This window comes from Vanellus vanellus (assembly GCF_965231255.1).
Source record: "Vanellus vanellus genome assembly, chromosome: 24".
In the NCBI taxonomy this organism is placed as follows: Eukaryota; Metazoa; Chordata; class Aves; order Charadriiformes; family Charadriidae; genus Vanellus; species Vanellus vanellus.
The window spans coordinates 1483946-1505231 of record NC_138929.1 but is presented as its reverse complement, the minus strand read 5'-3'; the positions used below and the strand labels follow the sequence as shown (position 1 = coordinate 1505231).

At 43.0% G+C, this 21286-nt stretch overlaps 2 protein-coding genes across 2 annotated transcripts in view; one reads left to right on the top strand and one right to left on the bottom strand.

The window, feature by feature from the left end:
• IKZF3 (IKAROS family zinc finger 3) overlaps positions 1-5503 on the bottom strand; it is a gene marked incomplete at both ends in the record, with an annotated part of 32642 nt that extends 27139 nt beyond the window's left edge. Inside the window, 3 exons of the mRNA XM_082494774.1 lie at positions 1225-1335; positions 2629-2682; positions 5452-5503. Coding sequence (XP_082350900.1) covers positions 1225-1335; positions 2629-2682; positions 5452-5503 — 217 coding nt within the window. The remainder of the gene's footprint in view (positions 1-1224; positions 1336-2628; positions 2683-5451) is intronic.
• An 8711-nt stretch (positions 5504-14214) lies between these two features.
• On the top strand, positions 14215-20262 carry ZPBP2 (zona pellucida binding protein 2; the record flags this gene model as incomplete). The annotated part of the gene is made up of 9 exons (XM_082495025.1): positions 14215-14274; positions 14811-14826; positions 15030-15110; positions 15647-15772; positions 16334-16495; positions 17361-17579; positions 18752-18837; positions 19474-19651; positions 20165-20262. 9 exons carry the CDS (start codon positions 14215-14217, stop codon positions 20260-20262), a joined length of 1026 nt encoding a protein of 341 aa, XP_082351151.1.
• Between the last annotated feature and the right edge of the window lie 1024 nt (positions 20263-21286).

The window sequence follows — 21286 nt, the reverse complement described above, 5'->3', positions numbered from 1 at the left end:
AAAAGTTTAACCTCATAACATTTCATTGTAGTCCAAAATAAAAGTAATCACATGTATTTTACAGGGAACAACCAAGGCTACTCGGGCAACCAAAACAGAGACAACTCTTTAGTGATTTACTTGATTCATGCGATACGTAAATGCTACCTCAAAACTACTAACCAAAGCCACAAACATAATTTGTCTTGACACTGCTGTACTGCCATGGACATGCAGTACTTGAAAGGCATCGTGAAACTGGTAAAACAATGTATGTCTTTTCCCCAGTATATGTATACCACATCCTTTACCAGGCAGCATTTTTCACTGTTTGTGGTTGAGAACTGGCATAAATGAACACGCTCAGCTCACTGGCAGGAATGTTTATTAATGCTGTGATTTCAGTTTATGAGCTTCTACATCAAGGAAGAAATTCAAAGTCTCTTGCTCTGCATCGATGTCATGTCATATACATATCATATACAAATCCTGAACTCTGAGGGTCTGTAAGACTGTTGAGTCCAGGAGCTGCTTCTTTTATCTTTTGTCTGTAAGTGAAGAGGGCCTGCCAGTTTTTAAAGATACACAGAAATATACATTTATGTAGGACCTCTTAAACAAAAAACAATATTATTGCTTTAATATTTTATTCATACCCGTGTCTTCTGTCAGAATTGTATAGGAAGGGTTTACTGTTCAAATTTAACAACAAACATGGTAAACTGACCAACCTTCTGTTCACCCACAGTTTAAAGTATGGGATTACTGCTACAGTTTTAATTTTTACAGGACTGAGTTGTCCTATGAATTTGGGGTACCTTGTCCTTTCTTTCAAAAAAAAAATTGCCAAGTTATTTTTCAGATATGAGAGTAGGTGAACAGCATTAATAAAAAGTACAGTTCTAACACACACATTTGTCATATGCAAACTACTTTTAAAAATTGGTATTCTACAACACACATTAAAAGAGCTCACCATATGCACGTGCTTTTTTATCTTGCTATCCATATTTCATAGATCCTGCAAAAGTGACCTTTATAAAATGCACATGATGGAAAACAGTTGCTCCTCCTTTAGAGCATGTTGAAATGTTCTAAACAAATTGTATCACTATTCCTTTAACAGACATGCAGGAAAACCAGAGCCACGATCCAGAATAAACTTTCTAATCACTCTCATAGCATAAAAAGATGAATAAAAATGCAAAATAGAACTTATTTTTCAGAATCCAATCTCCACTTTACCTCCTGCTTCTTCATTAGACTGGTTGTGTTCCTTCATATCTTCCGCATTATCCATACTTTCCATTTCCTGGGATTTGTTCAGATTACAGTCTGTCAAAACCTCACGTCCTTCTGAAATACAAAAAGCCACCAATAATTAACTATTAATGCTTCAAGAATATTTCCAGGCGATTACCTTAAAGTATCTGCAAACTCCCAATATTGCTCACAATGCCCACAATGTTCTTCCTATAGATGCATTAGCTGCAGTTTGGTTGAATGGATTTGCTTCCCAAAGTCATATACAAACTCTCACACACAGTACACACCTTCAACGAAGACTTAAGCTTCTGCTCAGATTTAACTATTCTTCAGGTTGTTCTAAATGACAACAAAGCAGGAAAAAAACCCAGTATATGTCACTCCATATATCATACGTATTCTGACAACTGCTGCTGGCAGGTAAGCAAGCAAGCTCTTCTGAGCATGGAAAAGGAATCACAGCTCTACTTTGTTCATTTGGGCAAAATATTAATCATTCTGGCCCCTGGCCAGGAAACTGCTCAGGCACGTTTAATCAGAAACCTCTTTGAACCCAGTTGCACTTCTCTGCTTATTTCACATATGTCTTTTTAAACATCAACATTATCAGAAAGTTTTCTGCTGATCGCTGTGGCAGCAGTACAGCCCAGAAATCCAAGCCCCTCTTCTCTGAAATAAAGCCAAATTTTTAACTGTAGTGAAATTTATTTGGGTAAAGTTTTTCAAATAAAGCCTCTTTCATAAAACCCATAATACAGACTAACTCAACATTATGCGTATTTCTGTAAATTTCAGATCAGTATTTTGTTTAAAAAACTGAAAGTGTTTTCTTTCAACAATCCTGGGAATTTTTAAAGTTCACAGTAACACTGTGAAATTGCTGTTAAAATTGTTTAACTTACTAACGGTTGGATAGTTGAAAAACCCAATCCTTCTCAAGCTAAATATTAAATTTCATCTGAAAAATAATTTTATTTTTTGATGTTTTGTTAAAAAAATTAAGATGTTAATCAAAGAAAGTGAAACACTTGTCCAACTCACACAAGAGGTTTGTTTTCGTATTTTCAGAAAAGCGGTCAACCAAAAGAATCACATTATTCTTGCTTCCCTAATCAAAACTTCCAGCTTTTTTTCTGAAAACATTTCCTTTCCTACTACACAGTCTTTTTTCCCGTTAGTATCATTTTCCAATGTTATACTGAACTTTCACGGTTTTACTTCAATTCTAGAATTTACTGTTTGTCTTTAATGCCCATCTTTGTATTTGTGACTGCCATTCAGTGTCCCGGGAATATAAACAAGCTGCAATACATATATTTTTCTCCATTTATATATAAAGTTTTCAAAAGAGTGTGAAAAAACATAACTCGAACAGCACAATACCTGCAGCCATGGGCTGTTCCTGAGAATTGCTTAGGTCCATACCTGCCTGTGAATCTGCAAAAGACAGAAAAGCAGTCTGAGTTGCTTAGTATTTGCAACCATTCATGACACAGTTATAATTTTTTAAATTCCCGTTTTCTTGACTGAAAGCAAAACGGAAAAAGCAAAATTTTCAAAGAAATAATTGCCAAATAATTGTTATGTTTCATAACTTCTTTATATCTTGAGCACTGGCTTGTGCCCAGAAAAGGGATTAAGTATTATTTTCTAACTTCAAGAAATTATAGAACATAATAAGTTACACTTTCGATTTAACATCTCATTTTGCACCCTGTGAGCACAGCATAGCGGTAGTAAATCTGTATGAAATGAATTTATACAGAGCACAAAGTACAAGATATTTTTGCATTCATTTTCCAAGACAAAGGGAAAACCCTTTTACCTTCACAAGATCTACTTGGTTTTCATGGGAATGCAAGTCTAATTCCCATTTAGAAATTCTGATAGGGACCAAATGTCGGGAATTTTTCAAAAATTGTAGAGGACCCCATATGTGGCTTGGTTTCCAAAAGTGCTGAGCACTCAGCACAGCACTCTGAGGACAATATAAGCTGCAGATACTTACATCTCCCACTCCATTGCCCACGTCTAGGCTGGCGGGTTTAACTGGAGGCACAGACCTGGCCTGCCCAGTTAACTCTTTACACAGTGCCTTGCTGTCTGGAGATTTCATCGATATGAGCCTTGATTTTCTTAAGTGTCACAGCTACCTGCTTCCTTCCTCCTTTCGTTCCTCCTGCTTTTTTTTTCCTCTTTTTTTACAAACCAGAAAATCTTTTATCATCTCTGAACATAAAAAATAATAGCTCCAGGACTCGTAAAATTCATTCCTGGCAGTTACATAACAGAAATACACATGCAGTGGCCATGAGGTGTTAACCACGAGTGACATTTACCCCATAATTATCTATCTTTACCACCACTGCATATGGAAAATTTCTGTGGTCTCTGCAACGTCAAAGTATAAAGCTCTGTTAACTCTACAGCAAAGCAGCCTAGTGTCAGATGAGGCTATCCAAAAACCTGCATGAACAGAGATCCTGATGCGCCCAACAAAATAAAGGCAAACTCAGAGAAGAATAAAAAGCCACAATAGAACTATCCAGGAAATCTTTTTTAAATGTTTGGTTCTGCTGTCTCCTGAATGAAAGCATCCAGCTCCCATTTCTCAATAATGCGTCTAAGAGTTACATTATGCATGGAGTTCCCATTACTCTTAACTAGTTATTACCAAAGAGCAGCGAGAAAAAACAACACATTTAAGGATAGACTTATTAATGATTCAAGCCATCCAGCAGTGGCCTGAGCTCTTCAGGGTGTAACTCCTGACTGGGGACAAGTTGTTAAGCTATTAGCACTTATGAAACATATCCTAAAATTAAATCAGAGCTCCCGTCCTTTCATGCAAATTTAGCATGAATGCAAGCTTTTCATTAAGTGTCTTTTAATAGAGCTAAAAATGTTGCCTCGTGTCATAAACAGTCACAGAATTAAATAACAAAAAGTTCAAATATTTATTAAATCTGTATTTTAAAAATAAATAAGTAAGATCAAGGAAATCCATAGATACGGCTCTTAATTTGTCTTTGTTTCATTTTACCACATCAGGAACAGTGAGATACAAAGAAGCAAACGGACCAATTTATACTGTGAATAATGATGGGGAAACATCAGTAAATACAGGGTGCATGAACAAAATTCTCTCTAGTATTGATTTTAATTTTACATTGCAATAATAAATTACACAAACCCTTGTAATTGTGCAAATGATTAAGCTTTGGGCAAGACAATGAAATCCCCATTATCCTGTAATACTGGAATTGGACTTTAATTGCATTGAGAAATCCTGTGCAGTTGCCCCATTTGTGTGATAAAGCACCGAACTGGTCAAAGCCCCAGGATTAAGCAAAAAGGGTGCCTGCCGGGCGGGGGGAGAGGTGTGGCTTGGAAGCTGCAGCAATTCTGCCTTCCCCAGGGTTGCCAGGAGGTCTTGAAACAAAGAGTTAGAGCCCCTCCATGGCTGCTTCAAATCAGATAATTCTGCATGTATTCCTTTACAAACATATTATTTTAGAAACCATTTTACTCCCCAGGACACCTCCTGAGCGCACAGTCACTCCACTAAGGATGCAGACATTGCTATAGCTTATGGGGTGAATCGCAGCAGCGCAAGGTTCTGCGTACAGGGCTCAGTGCGACGGCCCGAACAGTCGGTCAACTGTTCTGAGCGCTCTGAACTGCAGCTACAGGGTAACTTGCTGGAGAACGGTACTGCCTGACCCATGCGACAGCCCAGCAGGACCTGTTCAGCCAGTCCTCCGACACTCATCTGTTTAATTTTGAGATCATCTCTGCGTATTTATTTACAATTTGTTGAGCGTAACAGGTTCCTGCCCATGATGGGCTGCTGGGCAGTACAATCCTTATGAAGAGATAAGAACACCACCACACCATATAACGTTTCTCTTTTCTGTTGAGAAATATCCCAGTCTTTATATCACTTTCAAGCCTCCAACATCCACTCATCTGTACCTGGTTTCTTTATGGTATTAGTCTCAAGCAGCTTCTTACAGCCTTAGTGGACTCTTGATACTTAATCTCAGGTTTCTTTCACAAATAAAGTATTTTAAGACAGATCCTTCACTGTGTCCTCTAAGTGTGCTACAGGGAGAAGGTCTAGGAAGCTTCCATCCCCGATTCTGTACAAATAAGACCATGTTTCTACCTAACGTTCAGAAAAGCACAATGCAGGAAATCACTTACAGAACACGTTAGTCTTCCCAAGCTTCAAAGAGATCCACTGACTAGGGCGCATGGAAAGGAGACACTTGTCTTGTGCGTGTTGCAGCTGACGCACGATGTTCATTTACAAAGCAGAAGTAAAATTCATGTGCTTTTGAAACCAATCCTTAGCCATCTTGTGTTCTACGCCAATAGCCAAAGTGAGCAAAAATATTCAAATAGCTTGCTAAAAAAGTACTGCGGCATTTTAATGTAGAACTGTATTAATAATTTATCCTGGTATTTGATCAGTTAATAGAAGCAACAAAACAGCCTACCTGTATTTTAACTCCCCTAAAATAGATGTTTTTCAGATAAATGATAACACTAATACCCTTCTATCATCAATACGGCTGTAGGCAACGGAACAGGGAGTACGTCCTGAATTATTATAGTCTTACCTGTTTGCATCCAAAGTGAAACCCAGAACATTGCCTTTTTACTGCCAGCTGCAGTTTTCAACCCAACAGCATTGTGAAGGGGACATCTTTTTAAATCCCATATACTCTTAGCCCTTCTATCACAGCATATGGAGCAAACACAGCTTGTGTCCTTGTCTTTGTGCCATCTTAAGAGGCGCAAACAAGCCCAAGTAAAACACACACCAATCTCGGTCACCGCCTGGCAGGTAGACTCCCACAGCCTTATCCCTAAATGCTCGCAGCAGAGCCAGTGCCTTTGCTATGTACAGCAGTCAACCTCTGTCACCCCAGCACGTTTTTCACCTTCAGCCTGCACTGTACAATTAAAGAGAGAAAGCCTATCTAATTTCCCCACTGAATGGCCTTCTTCAGCACTTACAGTCTTGATGGCTTCCTGAAGAAGGTACCTGGATCAAATAAACTCTTTGCACTTTTAATAATAGGGTCTCTAACGCTTTGCTGCTCTTAGGCGCCATGTAATGTTTGAAATGACACAGGCATTTTAAGTGCCCGTGTCATTTTGGGAAAAAATCCTGATCAAAAATATGTGAGTAAGGGTAACATTTTTCTCATCTTGTAGCATATGACCTTCTGAAAACAGCAGAATACCTTCTGGTAGTTTAACATGTTCATCCCAGTACAGCAAATGGAAACGACAGCATGAGGTCAGTTCTTGTGTTCGTGGCAATAATAAAGAGTCATGAAGAGATACAACCCAGTAGAATGCAGATTTGGGCTTCCTAGACCCAGATCTCAAACACCTACTCTTGCCAGTGCCCATTTCTCAGTCAGTGTCCGTACTGAGCTTCCTCACACTGAGCACAGAAGCTCGAGGGCCGAAGTGTTACCCCTCTGTCCGCAATGGCAAATTTCCCATCAGCTCCAGTGGAACTAAGATTTTCCGAAGACCCATGAAAACAGAGACACGCAGCAATTGTATCCAGAGATAATACAGTATATCACTGTCTTTTCCATTAACTTCATCCCAAACATAACAAGCTCAGGCACATTAACTCATCCTCAAAATCCCCACATACTGAACCAAACCCCAAAGGATTATTTGCATGTTAACTTTAAGTGTACAAGAAATTGGAACACAAAAAAGAGACTTCTCAAATAATTTCAGCTGTAGTGCCAGAATGCTTATTTTCTAATCAGAGACTAAAATTACTGACATACCTAAAGAGCTTTCTCCTCCCAGCAGAGATATACAGTGGTCCTGACTTGATCAAGAAAATGAGGCTGCATTTTTAAGTACCAAACCACCACCAGACCCATTCTTTCAAAACATTAGTTACATCTCTCAAGCAGCGATAGTCTGTTAAGTCAGATTCTATGACAGTAAGTATTTAAATAAAAACATTTTAAAAACCTTTATCAAAGAATACATTTTTAAATAGACAACTGCATCTTACTTAAAATAACCAAAAAACCTCAAGTCATTGAGACATAGCAGAATCTAAACTTAAATCCTTAAAATGTTGACTTGAAATAAAAATATCCACCTCCGAAATAACAAATCAAGCTTTGCTCGCAAAGCTTCTTTGCCAGGCTTGTTAAAAACACGGGTAATTTTGTTTTTCTTCAAAAGAGAATTACGCTGTAGCCCAAGATTAACTCGCAACTCGTTTTTTGCCAGCTCTGAAAGTTATATGCATGTTTTACAACTGAAAAGAAACCAAGACGCCCTTTGATTCGTTAAAACCTAGCGTACCAACAGTAGGTAAAGCCGGCTCTAAAACCCAACTTTATCATACACGCTGCGATGCTTCTGAAATTAAACAGAGAGGGGGGAAAAAAGCCCCGTTCGTTTCCTGCTTAATTGCAACACGCGATTAGAGGCTGCAATCTGTTTGCAGAACGCTCCGAAGCAGCCGCTCGGCAGTAAACGGGAGGTGGAGCGCGGTGCCGGTGCCCCGAGCGGGGTCGGCGGGGGGGACACGGGGAAAGAGCGGGGTCGTTTCTCACCTTCCATGCTGCGGCCGCGGCTCCCGGCTCCACCTGCCCGCCCGGGCTCGGGGACTGTCAGCCGAGCTCACCGGGCTGGCCTCGCCTCCCGCGGGCACCGCCGCATCCGGCCCGGCGCTGGGCGGGCGGAGAGCGGCGCCGGGCGGCGGCCAGCGGAGCCGACCCGCTCCCAGCCCCGGCGACTTGCCCGCCGTGGAGGTCGCCGCCGGTGCTAAAGCGATGGGTGCTCGGTGGGGGCACCCGCGCCAGCGGTGGCTGAGGGGGTGTGTTTTGGGGGGAGGCCCCAGCCATTCTCGTAAGACAAACAGCATCAAACTGCGAAGAGCATCTCCAGGCAGGTCAGCATGGGCTCGTGAAAGGCAGGTCCTGCTTGCCTCTCCTGATCTCCTTCTGTGACAAGGTGACCCGCTTAGCGGACGAGGGAAAGGCTGTGGATGGTGTTTACCTGGACTTTAATAAAGCCTTTGACACCCTTTCCCACCGCATTCTCCTGGAGAAACTGGCTGCTTATGGCTTGGATGGGCATATGCTCCACTGGGTCAAACCCTGGCTGGGTGGCCGGGCCCAGAGAGTGGTGGGGAATGGAGTGAAATCCAGCTGGCAGCCGGTCACCAGTGGTGTTCCCCAGGGCTCAGTGCTGCAGCCAGTTCTGTTCAATATCTTTATCGATGATCTGGAGGAGGGGATCAAGTGCACCTTCAGTAAGTTCACAGATGACACCAAGTCGGGCAGGAGTGTTGATCTGCCGGAGGGCAGGATGGCTCTGCAGAGGGATCTGGACAGGCTGGATCGATGGGTTGAGGCCAGTGGTGTGAGGTTCAATCAGGCCAAGTGCCGGGTCCTGCACTTGGGTCACAACAACCCCATGGACGCTACAGGCTTGGGGCATAGTGGCTAGAAAGCTGACAGGCAGAGAAGGACCTGAGGGTGTTGGTCAACAGCCGGCTGAAGATGAGCCAGCAGTGTGCCCAGGTGGCCAAGAAGGCCAACAGCATCCTTGCTTGTACCAGGAATAGTGTGGCCAGCAGGACTAAGGCAGTGATCATCCCCCTGTCCTCGGCACTGGTGAGGCCCCACCTCCAATACTGTGTTTAGTTTTGGGCCCCTAATGACAAAAAAGACATTGAGGTGCTGGAGCGTGTCCAGAGAAGGGCAATGAGGCTGGTGAGGGGTCTGGAGCACAAGTCTGATGAGGAGCAGCTGAGGGACCAGGGGGTGTTCAGCCTGGAGAAAAGGAGGCTGAGGGGAGACCTTATCGCTCTTGCCTGAAGGGAGGTTGTAGCAAGGTGGGTGTTGGTCTCTCCACCCAGGTAACAAGTGATAGGATGAGAGGAAACAGACTCAAGTTGCACCAGGGGAGGTTTAGGATGGATATTAGGAAAAGTTTCTTCATCAAAGGGGTTGTCAAGCACTGGAAGAGGCTGCCCAGGGAAGTGGTGGAGTCACCATCCCTGTAGACGTGGTGCTGAGGGACATGGTTTAGTGGTGGACTTGGCAGTGCCAGGGTAATGGTTGGACTCAATGATCTTAAAGGTCTTTTCCAATGTAAATGATTCTGTGATTCCAGAACAGGAGGCTGACACCAGTCGAAGCACCGTGCTGTTCTCCTGCAGCCTGGTGAAGGCTGTAGGCGAGGCCATCCTGCAGGAGGAACCCAGCGCTCAGCAGGCTGAAAGACAGCATGGGCAGAGGGTGAACCCTGGGGAGGCAGAGCCTGGAGCACCCCTGCTCTCGCACAACGCACTAAGGACACTGGAAACCCTGTGCTTTAGAGAAAACATCCCTCTTAACTTCATGGTTTAGTGGTGGACTTGGCAGTGCTAGGTTAACAGTTGGACTTGATGATCTTAAAGGTCTTTTCCAACCTAAATGATTCCAGGATTCTATGGGAAAGAAGCTCCTTCCCCACCATCAGAGGTGGCTCCACAGGTAAAGAAGCCACGACAAGTCCTTAGACAGGGATACCATCAGGAGTGGGACCAACGGGAGCAGCTCCAGGAGCAATAAACCAACCAAAGAGGAGTAACCCTACTCTCAGAGCTTAAACACGCTGCCGCATTCAGGGCCGAGGCAGCTGGGTGATGGCACAGATCCCCAGCTGCCCACCGCATCTCAAGTGTGGTCAACTGTCCCCTCCAACCCACGTCTCTACTTGCAAGCGTAGCTGACAAGCAGCATCCTCCGTCTCGCCCCAGCTCCCTCGGTGCTGCCAGGTGGGAAGCCTTTTGACAGCCCCTTCTGCAGAAGGGTCGCCAGCGAGACAAATGGATCTGCCACCTGTTATGGAGAGCCAGTCAAAAATGCTACTTTGTGTAGGGAGAATTAGGGAGCCCTTCATCTTTAAAGCCTGCAGCAAGCACTAACACCCAAAATAGCGCGGGAAAGCCATTTGTGATGACTTGGGTTAGGTCACTCAAGGGACAATAGCTATTCATATGGAGAGTTCAGCAGGGCGACATGGAGCTATTTTGCGTTGGCAGGCTTCTGACTCACTTTATTTTACGCTGCAGAGCTAAGTAGTCTCAGCCTTTATTAGAACTGGTGTAGCAATTGTGTGCTGAGATGCCCACACACATGAAAGAGCAACTTCTTTGCTACATCCTGAATTTCCTCTGTGTACAATTTGTCCTGGCTCTGTCTACACATCAAGTAAACATGGTAAGGCAGCCACAACTGTTAAACAAATACTGCTTTCTTTGCGTTATTCGTTAACAGATCGCACTCCTCAGACTGCACATTAAAGTTAAATGACTGAGATAAGAGTAAAATAAAACTTGTTAGTTGTTTTTCTTAACATAATGGCATTGCTCTTTAGAAGAAAATCAAGTTACAAAATCACTTAATAAAGCAAAGATTAATTTCACTCATAGTATGCAGGGGATTGCTAAATGACAACTTTTGTACATTTAAGTGCCCTACACAGCGCTTGGACAGGGCTTTGAGCATCCTGACCTAGTGCAGGATGTCCCTGCCCACGGCAGGGGGTGGCACCAGATGACCTTTATGGGTCCCTTCTGACCCAAACCCTTCTACGACTCATGAGGAAGTGTGAGCCGTGCCAGACCAAGGCAGCCTTGACTTCATGTGCAAGCTAAGCACTAGTCGTGGCATTTTGCTTCACCCAAAGCCCACAGCTATTTACCAAGAAAAGGCCTAAAAAGATAATAGCTGGCCTAGATCTCAGATCGCACAGAACATCAGCACAGAACAGGCTGTACCTGGGGTGCTTCGACAACACCACAGCTCGCTTTTGCAGCTTTGAACTCCGGCGAGCCAGAAACAGCTGAGAGAGAAAAAGGAAAACACCAACCCCACAATGCTGTAGATGGAAGGCTCACTGGTGATCCTCAGCATGACCAGGGCAGGTAGACCCTAGGGGTTATTGCTGCATCTGTTTACTACAGTTTTATACTTATTTCAACACATTGTGCTTTTGGTTTGGGTTGGGTTTTTTTGGCCCTGCAATTCAGCTATATTTTAAAACCGAGAAATTAATGTTTTGGGGTAAGAAGATTGATGGAGGCTTAATGCATTTTTGTTCCTTTACTACATATGTTTTGACAAAGGGGTCCAGAAATCAGTAATACTACTCATGCGACTTGAGAGTCTAGAAGCTAATGAAGTGGCAAATGGAGTTGTGACCTGACCTGATCACTTAGACATAAAAACAGTGAGCAAGTGTGAATTACCATAGCTCAGGTGTGTGATAGCAATACAACACAGAAACATGATTCTCCTACTTACTTTCTCTGTTGTGTCGACTGCTTCTTAAATCGATGCTTTTCCATCACTTGGAAAAAGATTCTGGCAATAAAATGTTAAAAAAGATATCCAGGGTAATCGAGACCAATTCTCTGCCATTCCAGACAATTCCATATTCCCTTTCCAGAACCATTTAATAATTAGGAAGGTTTCTTGCTCCTATGAACTTTACGGAAGCCCTGGAACCTACTGTGTCATGATCAGAAACCTCTTCCTGTTTCCAGCCCAGGATTATTCACGGCCATGTTCTCTTACTGCCAGATTTGTTCTCTAATTTAAATCTTTACTTTCCTTCACATTTACCATCAGATACTCAATCACATCTTCTCTCTGCTTCTGTTTCAAGGGCAGAAATCAAAAGCGCCTGCCAGCCGATACAAATTACCACTATCTTCAGCGTGCCCTCCTTTGCGTTATCCCCGCTTTAGATCACCCACCTTAAAGACTAGAGACAAAACTTGTGTTCTGCATCCCAGATTCACATGACCCTGTATTCCTGGAGATATCTCTACTTATTTCCTAGGATACAATTTTTGCCTTTTTAATGATCAAATACCTATGCGCACCAGGATTGACAAGTTTACAAGAGATTTTTCCTCTTCTATCATTTCCTACTGACAGACCTTCTAGCCGTTAGCAAAAACACCTAGTATTCATGAATACGTGACTTCACATTTTGTCCTATCAAATCCTCTGCCCGCCAGTACACTGTTCTTAAAGATAACCAGCTTTTTTCCCCTGACTTTACAAATCCGTAATGACAATTTATCAGGCTGTAGCTTAGAAATATTATAGACTGAAAAAGGAATGAGTCATTTGACTAAAGACACAGACTAGGAGCCTAAGTTTATACAGATCCAAAACTGCAGACAAAGGCTTATAGTAAAGGTGCTGTTTTATAATAATTACCAAGCTGGGGACTGATGGGCTGTGTAGGACAGTTACGTGGCAATAGGCTATAAACATCCTTAGGAACAGAGGATGTTCAGACTGAAATATGACTAGTCTATAACAGACACGTTAAAAACTGAATCATTTTGCCTATACGGCATTGAGTGCAAAATGTTAACTTTGAGTAAAACCGAAAACATTCAACACATGGGAACGCTGGATCTTTTGGGGTGGTCCTAATTATGAACTGTTCAGCAGCTTAAGGAAATTAAAAATGAAAACCCTGACATAGTTCTTATACCTTAACCAACCACTTGAGAGTTAATATCTTGGTCTAAGGAAGCAGAAAGTGTGGCCGCTTCCCTGCACAGAGAGAGAAGTGCAATAATGAGGCAGCGGACACGTTTAGTAGAGCAATACGTTTTGCAAGACATGAAATGAGAGGGACGCTACTTTAAAATGCCACCAGGCTTGAGTAAAAGCATATTCCATCAATAATTTGATACCTTCTTTTTCACACGTTTTTTTGCTATGCTTTATTAAAGAAAATAACTTAAGTGGTTTTTTTTACATGGAAGCGCTGAATAAAAAACTTTTGCAGCTAACTACAAAAATAATGACCATTCCTGTGTTGGCTGGCTCCGTATTTGTTATGCAAATACCATTACATCATTTTCTGGACACTGGCGTCGCCTGGGGCTGCACGATAAATATGATTTAGCTAATTACCAGAGGCTTGGCCACAGCTCCCGACCTGGAGCGTCGCACCATGTGCGGTGTGGTCAAACCCTCCTCTCCCTGCTCAGCTGTGTTCCCTGAGTATTTTTAAGACACCCACTCTAGAAACAAAATATTTCTACTTTTAAGAGTTTAAAAGTCATAAGGAAGTCTTCCAAAACATGTAACTGACTTAAAAACCACTGAGTACTTCAAGTAATAATGTGGCATTCGGCTCTGTTTTTGAGCCAACAGGATACGCCCGGCTCTTATTTTCAGTCTTTCTCACAGCAAGTGGCAGGAATAGGGTTTTTTTGTTTTTCAGCTGAAAGTACGTGTCCCATAATGACTTGCTCCAGAAACCTGCAGCTGAAGAACACCCTGGCGTGCAAAGCTTGCTGTTAACTCAAAACTTGGGAGCTGGAGACGCCAGCCCGGCCGTACCCGCAGGTTCAGGGCACCCAGCAGCCCGACCACAGCCTGTGCCTGAGCCCATTCCCTCCTCCCCCTGCAGTTTCCTACCCTTGCCCACGCTGCTGGAAACACCACCTTAAGAGCCGAAAAATAAATTTCACTACGCACTGTGGAAGAGCGAGGTGGTAGTTTCTCAAGCGTGGCGGCTGAGGCGCGACAGCGCCAGAGCCCGGGGGGGCGGGGGCTGCCACCCGCCGTCCTCCACAGCCTGCAGGCCAGAGGCAAAAATAAATAAATAAATGAATAAATAAATAAAAATAATAAAAGAATTTTTAAAAAGCACAGGGTGTGGGTGAGGAAGAAAAGACTGAGGAGCCGGGGGACATCCCCCCCCCCCCCCCCCCTTCCTGCCCGAAGCGCTGCGGTGAGGCACGGAGCGCCCGCCCGCCCCCGCCGCTGCTGCTGCTGAGGAGAAGAAAAAGGCGGGAAGGCGGCGGGCGCGCGCCCGTGCAGGGCGGTTGGCGGCGCGCGGCGGCCGGGCCGTTGGGGCGGGGGAGGGCGGGAGGGCGGTATGGCGGGGGGCGGCGGGAGGCCGCGCTCCCCCCCGCGGGCTCTGCTGGGGCTGGCGGCGGTGGTGGTGGTGGTGGTGGTGGGTGCTCCGAGCGGAGGTAGGGAGGGAGAGAGGGAGGGAGCGGCGGGGGGCGGCCTCCCCCGGGGCAGCGGCCCCTCAGAGGGCGGCTGTGGGGCCGGGGCCGCTGAGGGACGTGGCGGGGGGAACCCCTCAGCCCTCTGTGGAGAGTAGTTGTGGTCTGCGGCACCTTCCTCCAGCCCTAAAGCCACTCAAGTGGGAAGGGGTACGTTCCAGCGGCGCCCCATCTCCCTCTTGAGTCCTGGAAGGCAGCGGTTAGACTGGGCCATCCTAGTCTGCCAGCATGGCCTGAAAAAGCACAAATTGTCATGATTTTCACCTCTGCTGGGGGCTCTCATGACGGAAACCCTCATGCCGAGACATCTGCCCACTGCTTCCCGAAAGGCAAAGGCTCACAGGCACTTGGAGACTCAATACCCTCCACGTTGCACCCGTCCTGGTTCTCCTCGGGGTCGTGGTGAAGAGCCTTAGCTTTACAGTTGGATTTTATAAGCCTATTTTATGGGCTTTTTGTAAAGAGAAAGGCTCAGCTAGGTTGGAACCTGCTATATGAAGTCAGGTTTGCAACCTGGGCTCTAAAGCAACAAAAACAGGCACATTGCAGCTCATGTTTTTGAGAAAAGGGTGTGGGGAGAAAGAAAGAGGCAAGAGACAGAAACTCACTAGGACAAAATAAATTGTTAACAGTCACACATTTAGATTTCCCTCTGTAACATTCTAAGCCCTTTTCCCTACAGTGAGAGCTGTACCTAAGGAAGAGCAACATTCTGTTGATATAATAGAAAGGAATTATGTTTATGGCGATACCAAGCATGAAGGTAAACTTGTCTTTTTTATCACTTTTTTAGGTCTTACTAGACTTTTAAAATGGAGTTTTAAGTACACTGATCACTATGTACACAACGCTGCACGTGGAAGTGACACCACCAAGTTTAACTAAACACCGTGCTGGAGACCCCAGAATACGATCCCGATAGCGTACAGGAATGAAGGGGCTGGGTTTAGAAATACATTTCTCCCATGGTGCTACTGTAAGCACTTCTGAAAATTTAACGTCTACAGGAGGGTCTCCAACTCAGCAACAGGCTCAAAACCTGTGGTCACCTGATTTTGGTGCCCAGCAAGGCGATTTGTGAGGGACGGACGTGGCCCCTCGGCGCAGTCAGCACCAACCGGGCTGTGGACAGTTCCGTCATATTAATAAGAGCAAAAGGCGATAAAAGATTAAGCCTACACTTCCAAACATGAAAAATAAACTTTGCATTACATTAAGTACATATTTGAAATGAGTATTTTGGTGATTTAATTCAATATAAGCATTTCATGTCATTTCCCTTATTCTCTTGCATTCCAGTTACCGTTTACGTGAAGGTATTTACAAATAGCCCATTTCTAGTATGCATGGATTTGGCTCATTCTCGAGAAGAAATAATAGATCCCAAGTATTTGTGGATTGGTCCAGATGGAAGAAGTTTAGAAGGTTAGTCACTTTGTTGGGACTACAAAGGATTTCCACTCTGCCTGCCTTAGCCATTTTTTCCCCAGTCACTAATAGAACAGGCTTTGTACAGTACGTTTTCACAAACTTAGAAACAGCCTCTGCCTCGGGGGGTGGGGAGGCAATCAGGAAAATATGCTGAGATAGAGAAATAGTTTCTGTTTTCTATTTACAAGGGAAAAAGTCAACCACAAATGGCTAAGTAGATTACTGTACATGAAATCACATATTTTCCTTATTTCTATTGATGCCACCCTGCAGTAGGATGGTGAGTCCAAACAGTCACTTGGTCCTTTGTCAAATTTTTCCATGGGGTCTGACATTAGACTATGTTTCTCTTCTCCCTCTAAAATTTTCAAATGGTTGAGACAGAAGGAAACTTGCAATAAGTCCTAAAGGTCATAAATTTTAGACTGTTTCAGGCTACTGTGAATCAGTCTCATTATGTACAAGAGCAAGATCTCATCTTCAAATGTTCTAAATGAGCTGAGCATCAGAAACCAAACATTTCCAGTAATCAAGTATTTCCTGTTTCTTTTCTAGGGCGAGGGTATGTGAATCTTACAGAAACAGGAAAGCTGATGGTGATGGGTTTTAAGGAGTCTATGTCTGGAGCCTACACTTGCACTCTTTCTCACAAAATCATAGAAACTACGACACAAGAAGAAAGAGAAGTGTTTGAGGCATATCAATTTATGCTGTACGGTAAGCTTGCTAAATTACCAGTAAGCTAATGCGCATAGCCTTTGGTGGGTTTGTGAAGTGCATGTTTATTGCAAGGTTTAATTAAAAAAAAAAAAAAATTCCTCCCAGAATAGAAAATATTTTTTTTATATATTTATACACACACCCCCCTTCTCCCAGTTTTGGAAAAAGTTTTAAATAACTGCTACCAAGAATATACAGTCACTCAACAAATAAAATAATCTCTACCCTCAATAAGAACAAAGCGAACTACAGTAATTCCAGTGATATCCAAGATCTGAAAAGGAAGCTCCTGTCTGAGTGCAGTCTGCCGTGAGAGAGATTACCAAACGGACCATACGCTGATGCAGAACGAGCCCTCTGTCCAACTGCTTGAGCTGCACACTCGAGCCTTCTTCCACCGTTTGCGACCACCATCCACCAATATTACCTCCCCACCCACATAATAACATTTCCAAAAATGCTTGAGAAACACTAACTTTTAAAATAATTTTTAAAAATGTTCACTCCTACACCATAACTGCATAGAGTGTTTTTGAATAATCCCCATCCATTTCAGTTACACAACTTTGTGTTATTTTACTATATGCCTCCTTTTTTGTTTCAATATTTGGGAGCCTGGTAACAAGCACATAAATTCCTGTACATTTCAAACTAAAACGTCTCTTACTATTTGAGTCAGCTATGACAAGGACAAATTTGTTCTGTTATGGTTAATGAGTAAGCTTTATTTATTTGTTTACTTTTGAACAAGAGCCTGTATTTCAGATACAAAGTAAGTACACTGATATAGATGATAAGGTTCTGTATAAGATTCAATTTGTGATTACACTGCAGAACTTACACACAAACTATTTTCTTAAAGCATACAGAGAAGCTGACCATGCATATCAGGTATTTGTTCGCTTTACTACAAGGGAATGCGAGCTGGAAGCTAATGACCTGTTCTTTGAGGAACTAAAGAAAATCTTAAATAACATCATCTCTGATCTGACGTGTCACATCATAGAGTCATCCTGCAAATGCCATGCTGTCAAGATACCAAAACAAGACCTCCTGCATGAACTATTTGTTAGTTTTCAAGGTAACAGATTTCAGTGTTTGTTTGGGAGGGAACATTTATTTTTATGAACAACCTGAGAGTACTATAAACAACATCTGATATCCATTGAAGTCGAGCGTACCTTCAGAAGTTGTTTCCCTGCTTTCTTTCAGAGTCCCTGTATTTTTTCTTACTAACCCACAGATGGAGCTAAAATGCAGTTTATGTGTTGAATTTGTAGCACTGTACTTCTTACAACCTTAGCGAGAAATGTTACTCTTCAAGGTGTGCAGTTTGGAATGATTGGTGAATGGAGATAACTGAAATGATTTTTATTTTATTTGGTAAAAAAAGAAAATGGATGTATTTGCTTTTCATTATCTGATTTTTAATAAGTCTGTGACCTCTGTGGTTTTACTTGATTCTAGGAAGCTGCACAGAGGTTAAAAGCAAGAGCCTCACAGTTCCCTTAGGGTAATACTGATGCAGCTGTACTGCCCTGCAAAACGGGTTAAATCAACCCTGATTGCTGCCCTAATTTAGAGATGTTTTATCACTGAGGAAATGAAGTTTTTCATTAATGCTTTGACCACAATCTCTCCTGTATCTGTTTTTGTCATGTCCCAAGAGGGACCATCCAACAGGTTATGGAACAGTTTTGTGGCCATTTTCCCCTCAGTAAAGCCAAGAAACATTCAGAACAAACTGAGGACCCAAAGATTTTAAGTTAACATAGAACTTCAGCCCTTTCTGTAACCTGAGGATACTATGTGAGAATTTCATTCCATTCTTCCTGTCAGCTTAGCATGTTTTTCTCCACATTATTTTACTGTTTGACCTCTGACTGGAACAAAGCAATTTAAGTAACTGGATAGAAACCAACAGGACCAAATCTGTTTTTTTCCCCCCTTTTATCACTCGTTTTTCAACATTCAAATGCGCCCAATCGAAAGCACTGTTTCAAAACATGACCTTGACTGCAGACAGTGACAGGTGAAAGGAAAAAACCAAAATCACCATTCTTCACAAATTAGAGGCAAAATTAAGAGGTATGATAGGATGAAGCAAGCACCACAGGATGCTAAAAGCAGTAACGTATTTTATCTGACGATGTTTTTTGAAATGAACCTAAAGATACCTGCTTGAGGTATCCAAGTTCATTGTAATATATTCTTCAACACATGTACATCTATCTTTTCCCCCCCCACCCACAGTAAATCCTTTTGCACCAGGATGGGAAGAAGTTTGCCACCAGGTTCCTTATGATTGTGAAGACGCGACAAACATGAGAGTTCAAGAGGTTCTGTGTCAGCCACCCCTGTGCCTCCTCTGCGTATTTAACTCAAATTTCTGCCTTAGCATCTACAGATTTGACTGGTAGTAATCCAGCTTCACCCAGATTTTATGGGATTAATATCATTGTAAATGACAATTCATGGATTTCAAATATTGGTTCAGGATGGAAAACTCTTTTTAAAAGTCAAATTGATCCAAACAGTTTGAAAAAAATAAATCAGGCTTATTATTTCCTTTATATAAGAATAAAGAATTATGGCAGGGGGGTTGGAACTAGATGATCTTTAAGGTCCCTTCCGACCTAAACCATTCCATGATTCTACGATTATAAATATTAATATTTATATTAGTATACTGAACTTGCTGCTCTCTAAACTAAATCTTTGATTTATGATTTGGTAAATGGAATACAATGTAAAGTCTACTGTAGGTGATTTCTAAAAATCTATTCTCTCTGGCTTCTTAATGGTAAAACACGCTATCAGACTGGGTCTGACCCCAGGAAGCCAAAGGAAGACTCCCCGTTAAGGTGACAGGTCAGTGTGTGAGGGAATCAGGACTATAAAGTATTTACTGATATTTTTAAATCAAGAAAAAACAAGTAACTGTTTCTTATTCTTCCACTGTTTCTGAACTTCAGGCAAGAAATCGAATTGGAGAGTTTTTCAGTAAACAGACTTATGCTTTGAAGCGCAAGTTTCAAACCATTCCTACAATACACTACATGGACAACAGTTTCTCAGTTACTCGCATTGACAGTTGTCGACCAGGTTTTGGGAAAAACGATATCACCCACAAGAACTGCGCTAGTTGCTGTGGTAAATATAAAACACATTGATTTAAATATTGCTTATTAGCTCCGATTACAGGTTTCTCTGAAGAATATTTGGTAAATATCAGTGTCAAAAGCAATGATATTTCCATTCATCTTTTGGAAAGTCATTCACATCACAGATTTAAAAAAAAAAAACAATAGGAACATAAAAGGAGCTGGCAGTGTGTGTTAGTGTGCTCGTAGGTGTAACTGTGTTTCCAAGTAGAGTAAGTAGAAGCAGTGAAGTGGGTTTTTTTCTTCCAGGTCACCAGTGAGTGACTATGCTCAGGTTATAGAGCAAATAAGACCTCGATGGTAGTGCTGCTAGAAAACAGCTGTTTTAAAAGACCTTTTGCCAGCAGCACCTACTGCTGGTTCTGGAGTTTGAGGTATTTAGTGAGGGGCAGGCTCAGGGAGCTCGGGAAGGTCGAGATCTCACTGACAGCATTGGGAAGGCGCGTGGTGGAGTGCGATGCTCCCAGCCCTGGCTGAAACGCTGCCGGTGTTCTCTTCGCAGTGGTTTGTGATCCCGGAACTTACAGTCCTAACAACGAAGTGACCTGCCAGACTTGTACAAGGCCTCGAGTCAAGAAGTACGGAGCAAGATCCTGCTAATAAACTGACGACAGAAATTGGAAAAGCGAAGAGCAGCTGTGAAAGCATTCTTGGTTTTGTGATGTTCTTTTCATTTTTAACTGCCAGTTCTGGAATCCTACATTCCTTTTCAAACAATCGCAAAACATCGTCATTCATGCACCCCTAGATTTTCTGTGTTCGGGGACCACTTAGACTGTAAAAGTGATGCATAAAATGAAGCGTTCACACAAGGTAGAGTAACTCAATGAAAAAAAAGGGACGTTTGTCACGTGGCTGTTAATGCAAAGAGTGTGTTTCTTGGTGGTGACACCAGACACACCACGGCTTTGTGCTGCAGTTTGCTCAGAGAACATAAAGGAGCTATAAACAATTCAGGGAAAGATGGCAGATAGTTGTAGTGGAATTATGTGCCATAATGACATATGCCAGGATCTCCATGAGCGATTTCTAGCAGATATTAATAGAAGTATTTAATCTTCGTGATTTGAAAACATTAAATGTCCTTCCCTTTGTTTTTGCCCGTTTTTTTCTCTGCGAGTGAAGTGTTCCAGCCTGCCCTGAGCAAAATTGTACAATGCAGTAGTTCATGGCCACCAACCCACTCAGGGCTTTCCGTAGAGCTGCCGCCAGTGGGAGCTCTGCTGATGAGCCGACACCGAGCAATGGGAAGTGAAATCAGGTCTCCGATTTCAAGAGAGCGGGTTAATAACAAATTCTACAGCCCAGCAGTCAGGAGGATTAAGCACCCAGCTTTTATGGTTCTCTTCTTGTCCGTTGCTCCTCAGAAAGAAGCGGGCATGTCCCAGGGAGGGAAGAGGAGAGGCCGCAGAGCCACCTCTGCCTGCTCGCTGCTGCGTCTTGTCCTTCAGCTGCATCCAGTCCTCCTGGCAGAGCTCTGCTGGCCCCAGGTGCTGTGCTGTACGAGCAGATGATCCTCTTACACCAGCTGTAAATTCCTGTTAAGTTCACCGGATGAGTAACAAGTCAAGATACAAATTGCCAAAGTGCTGAGATAATGGGAAAGTTTTCTTCCCGGAAAAGA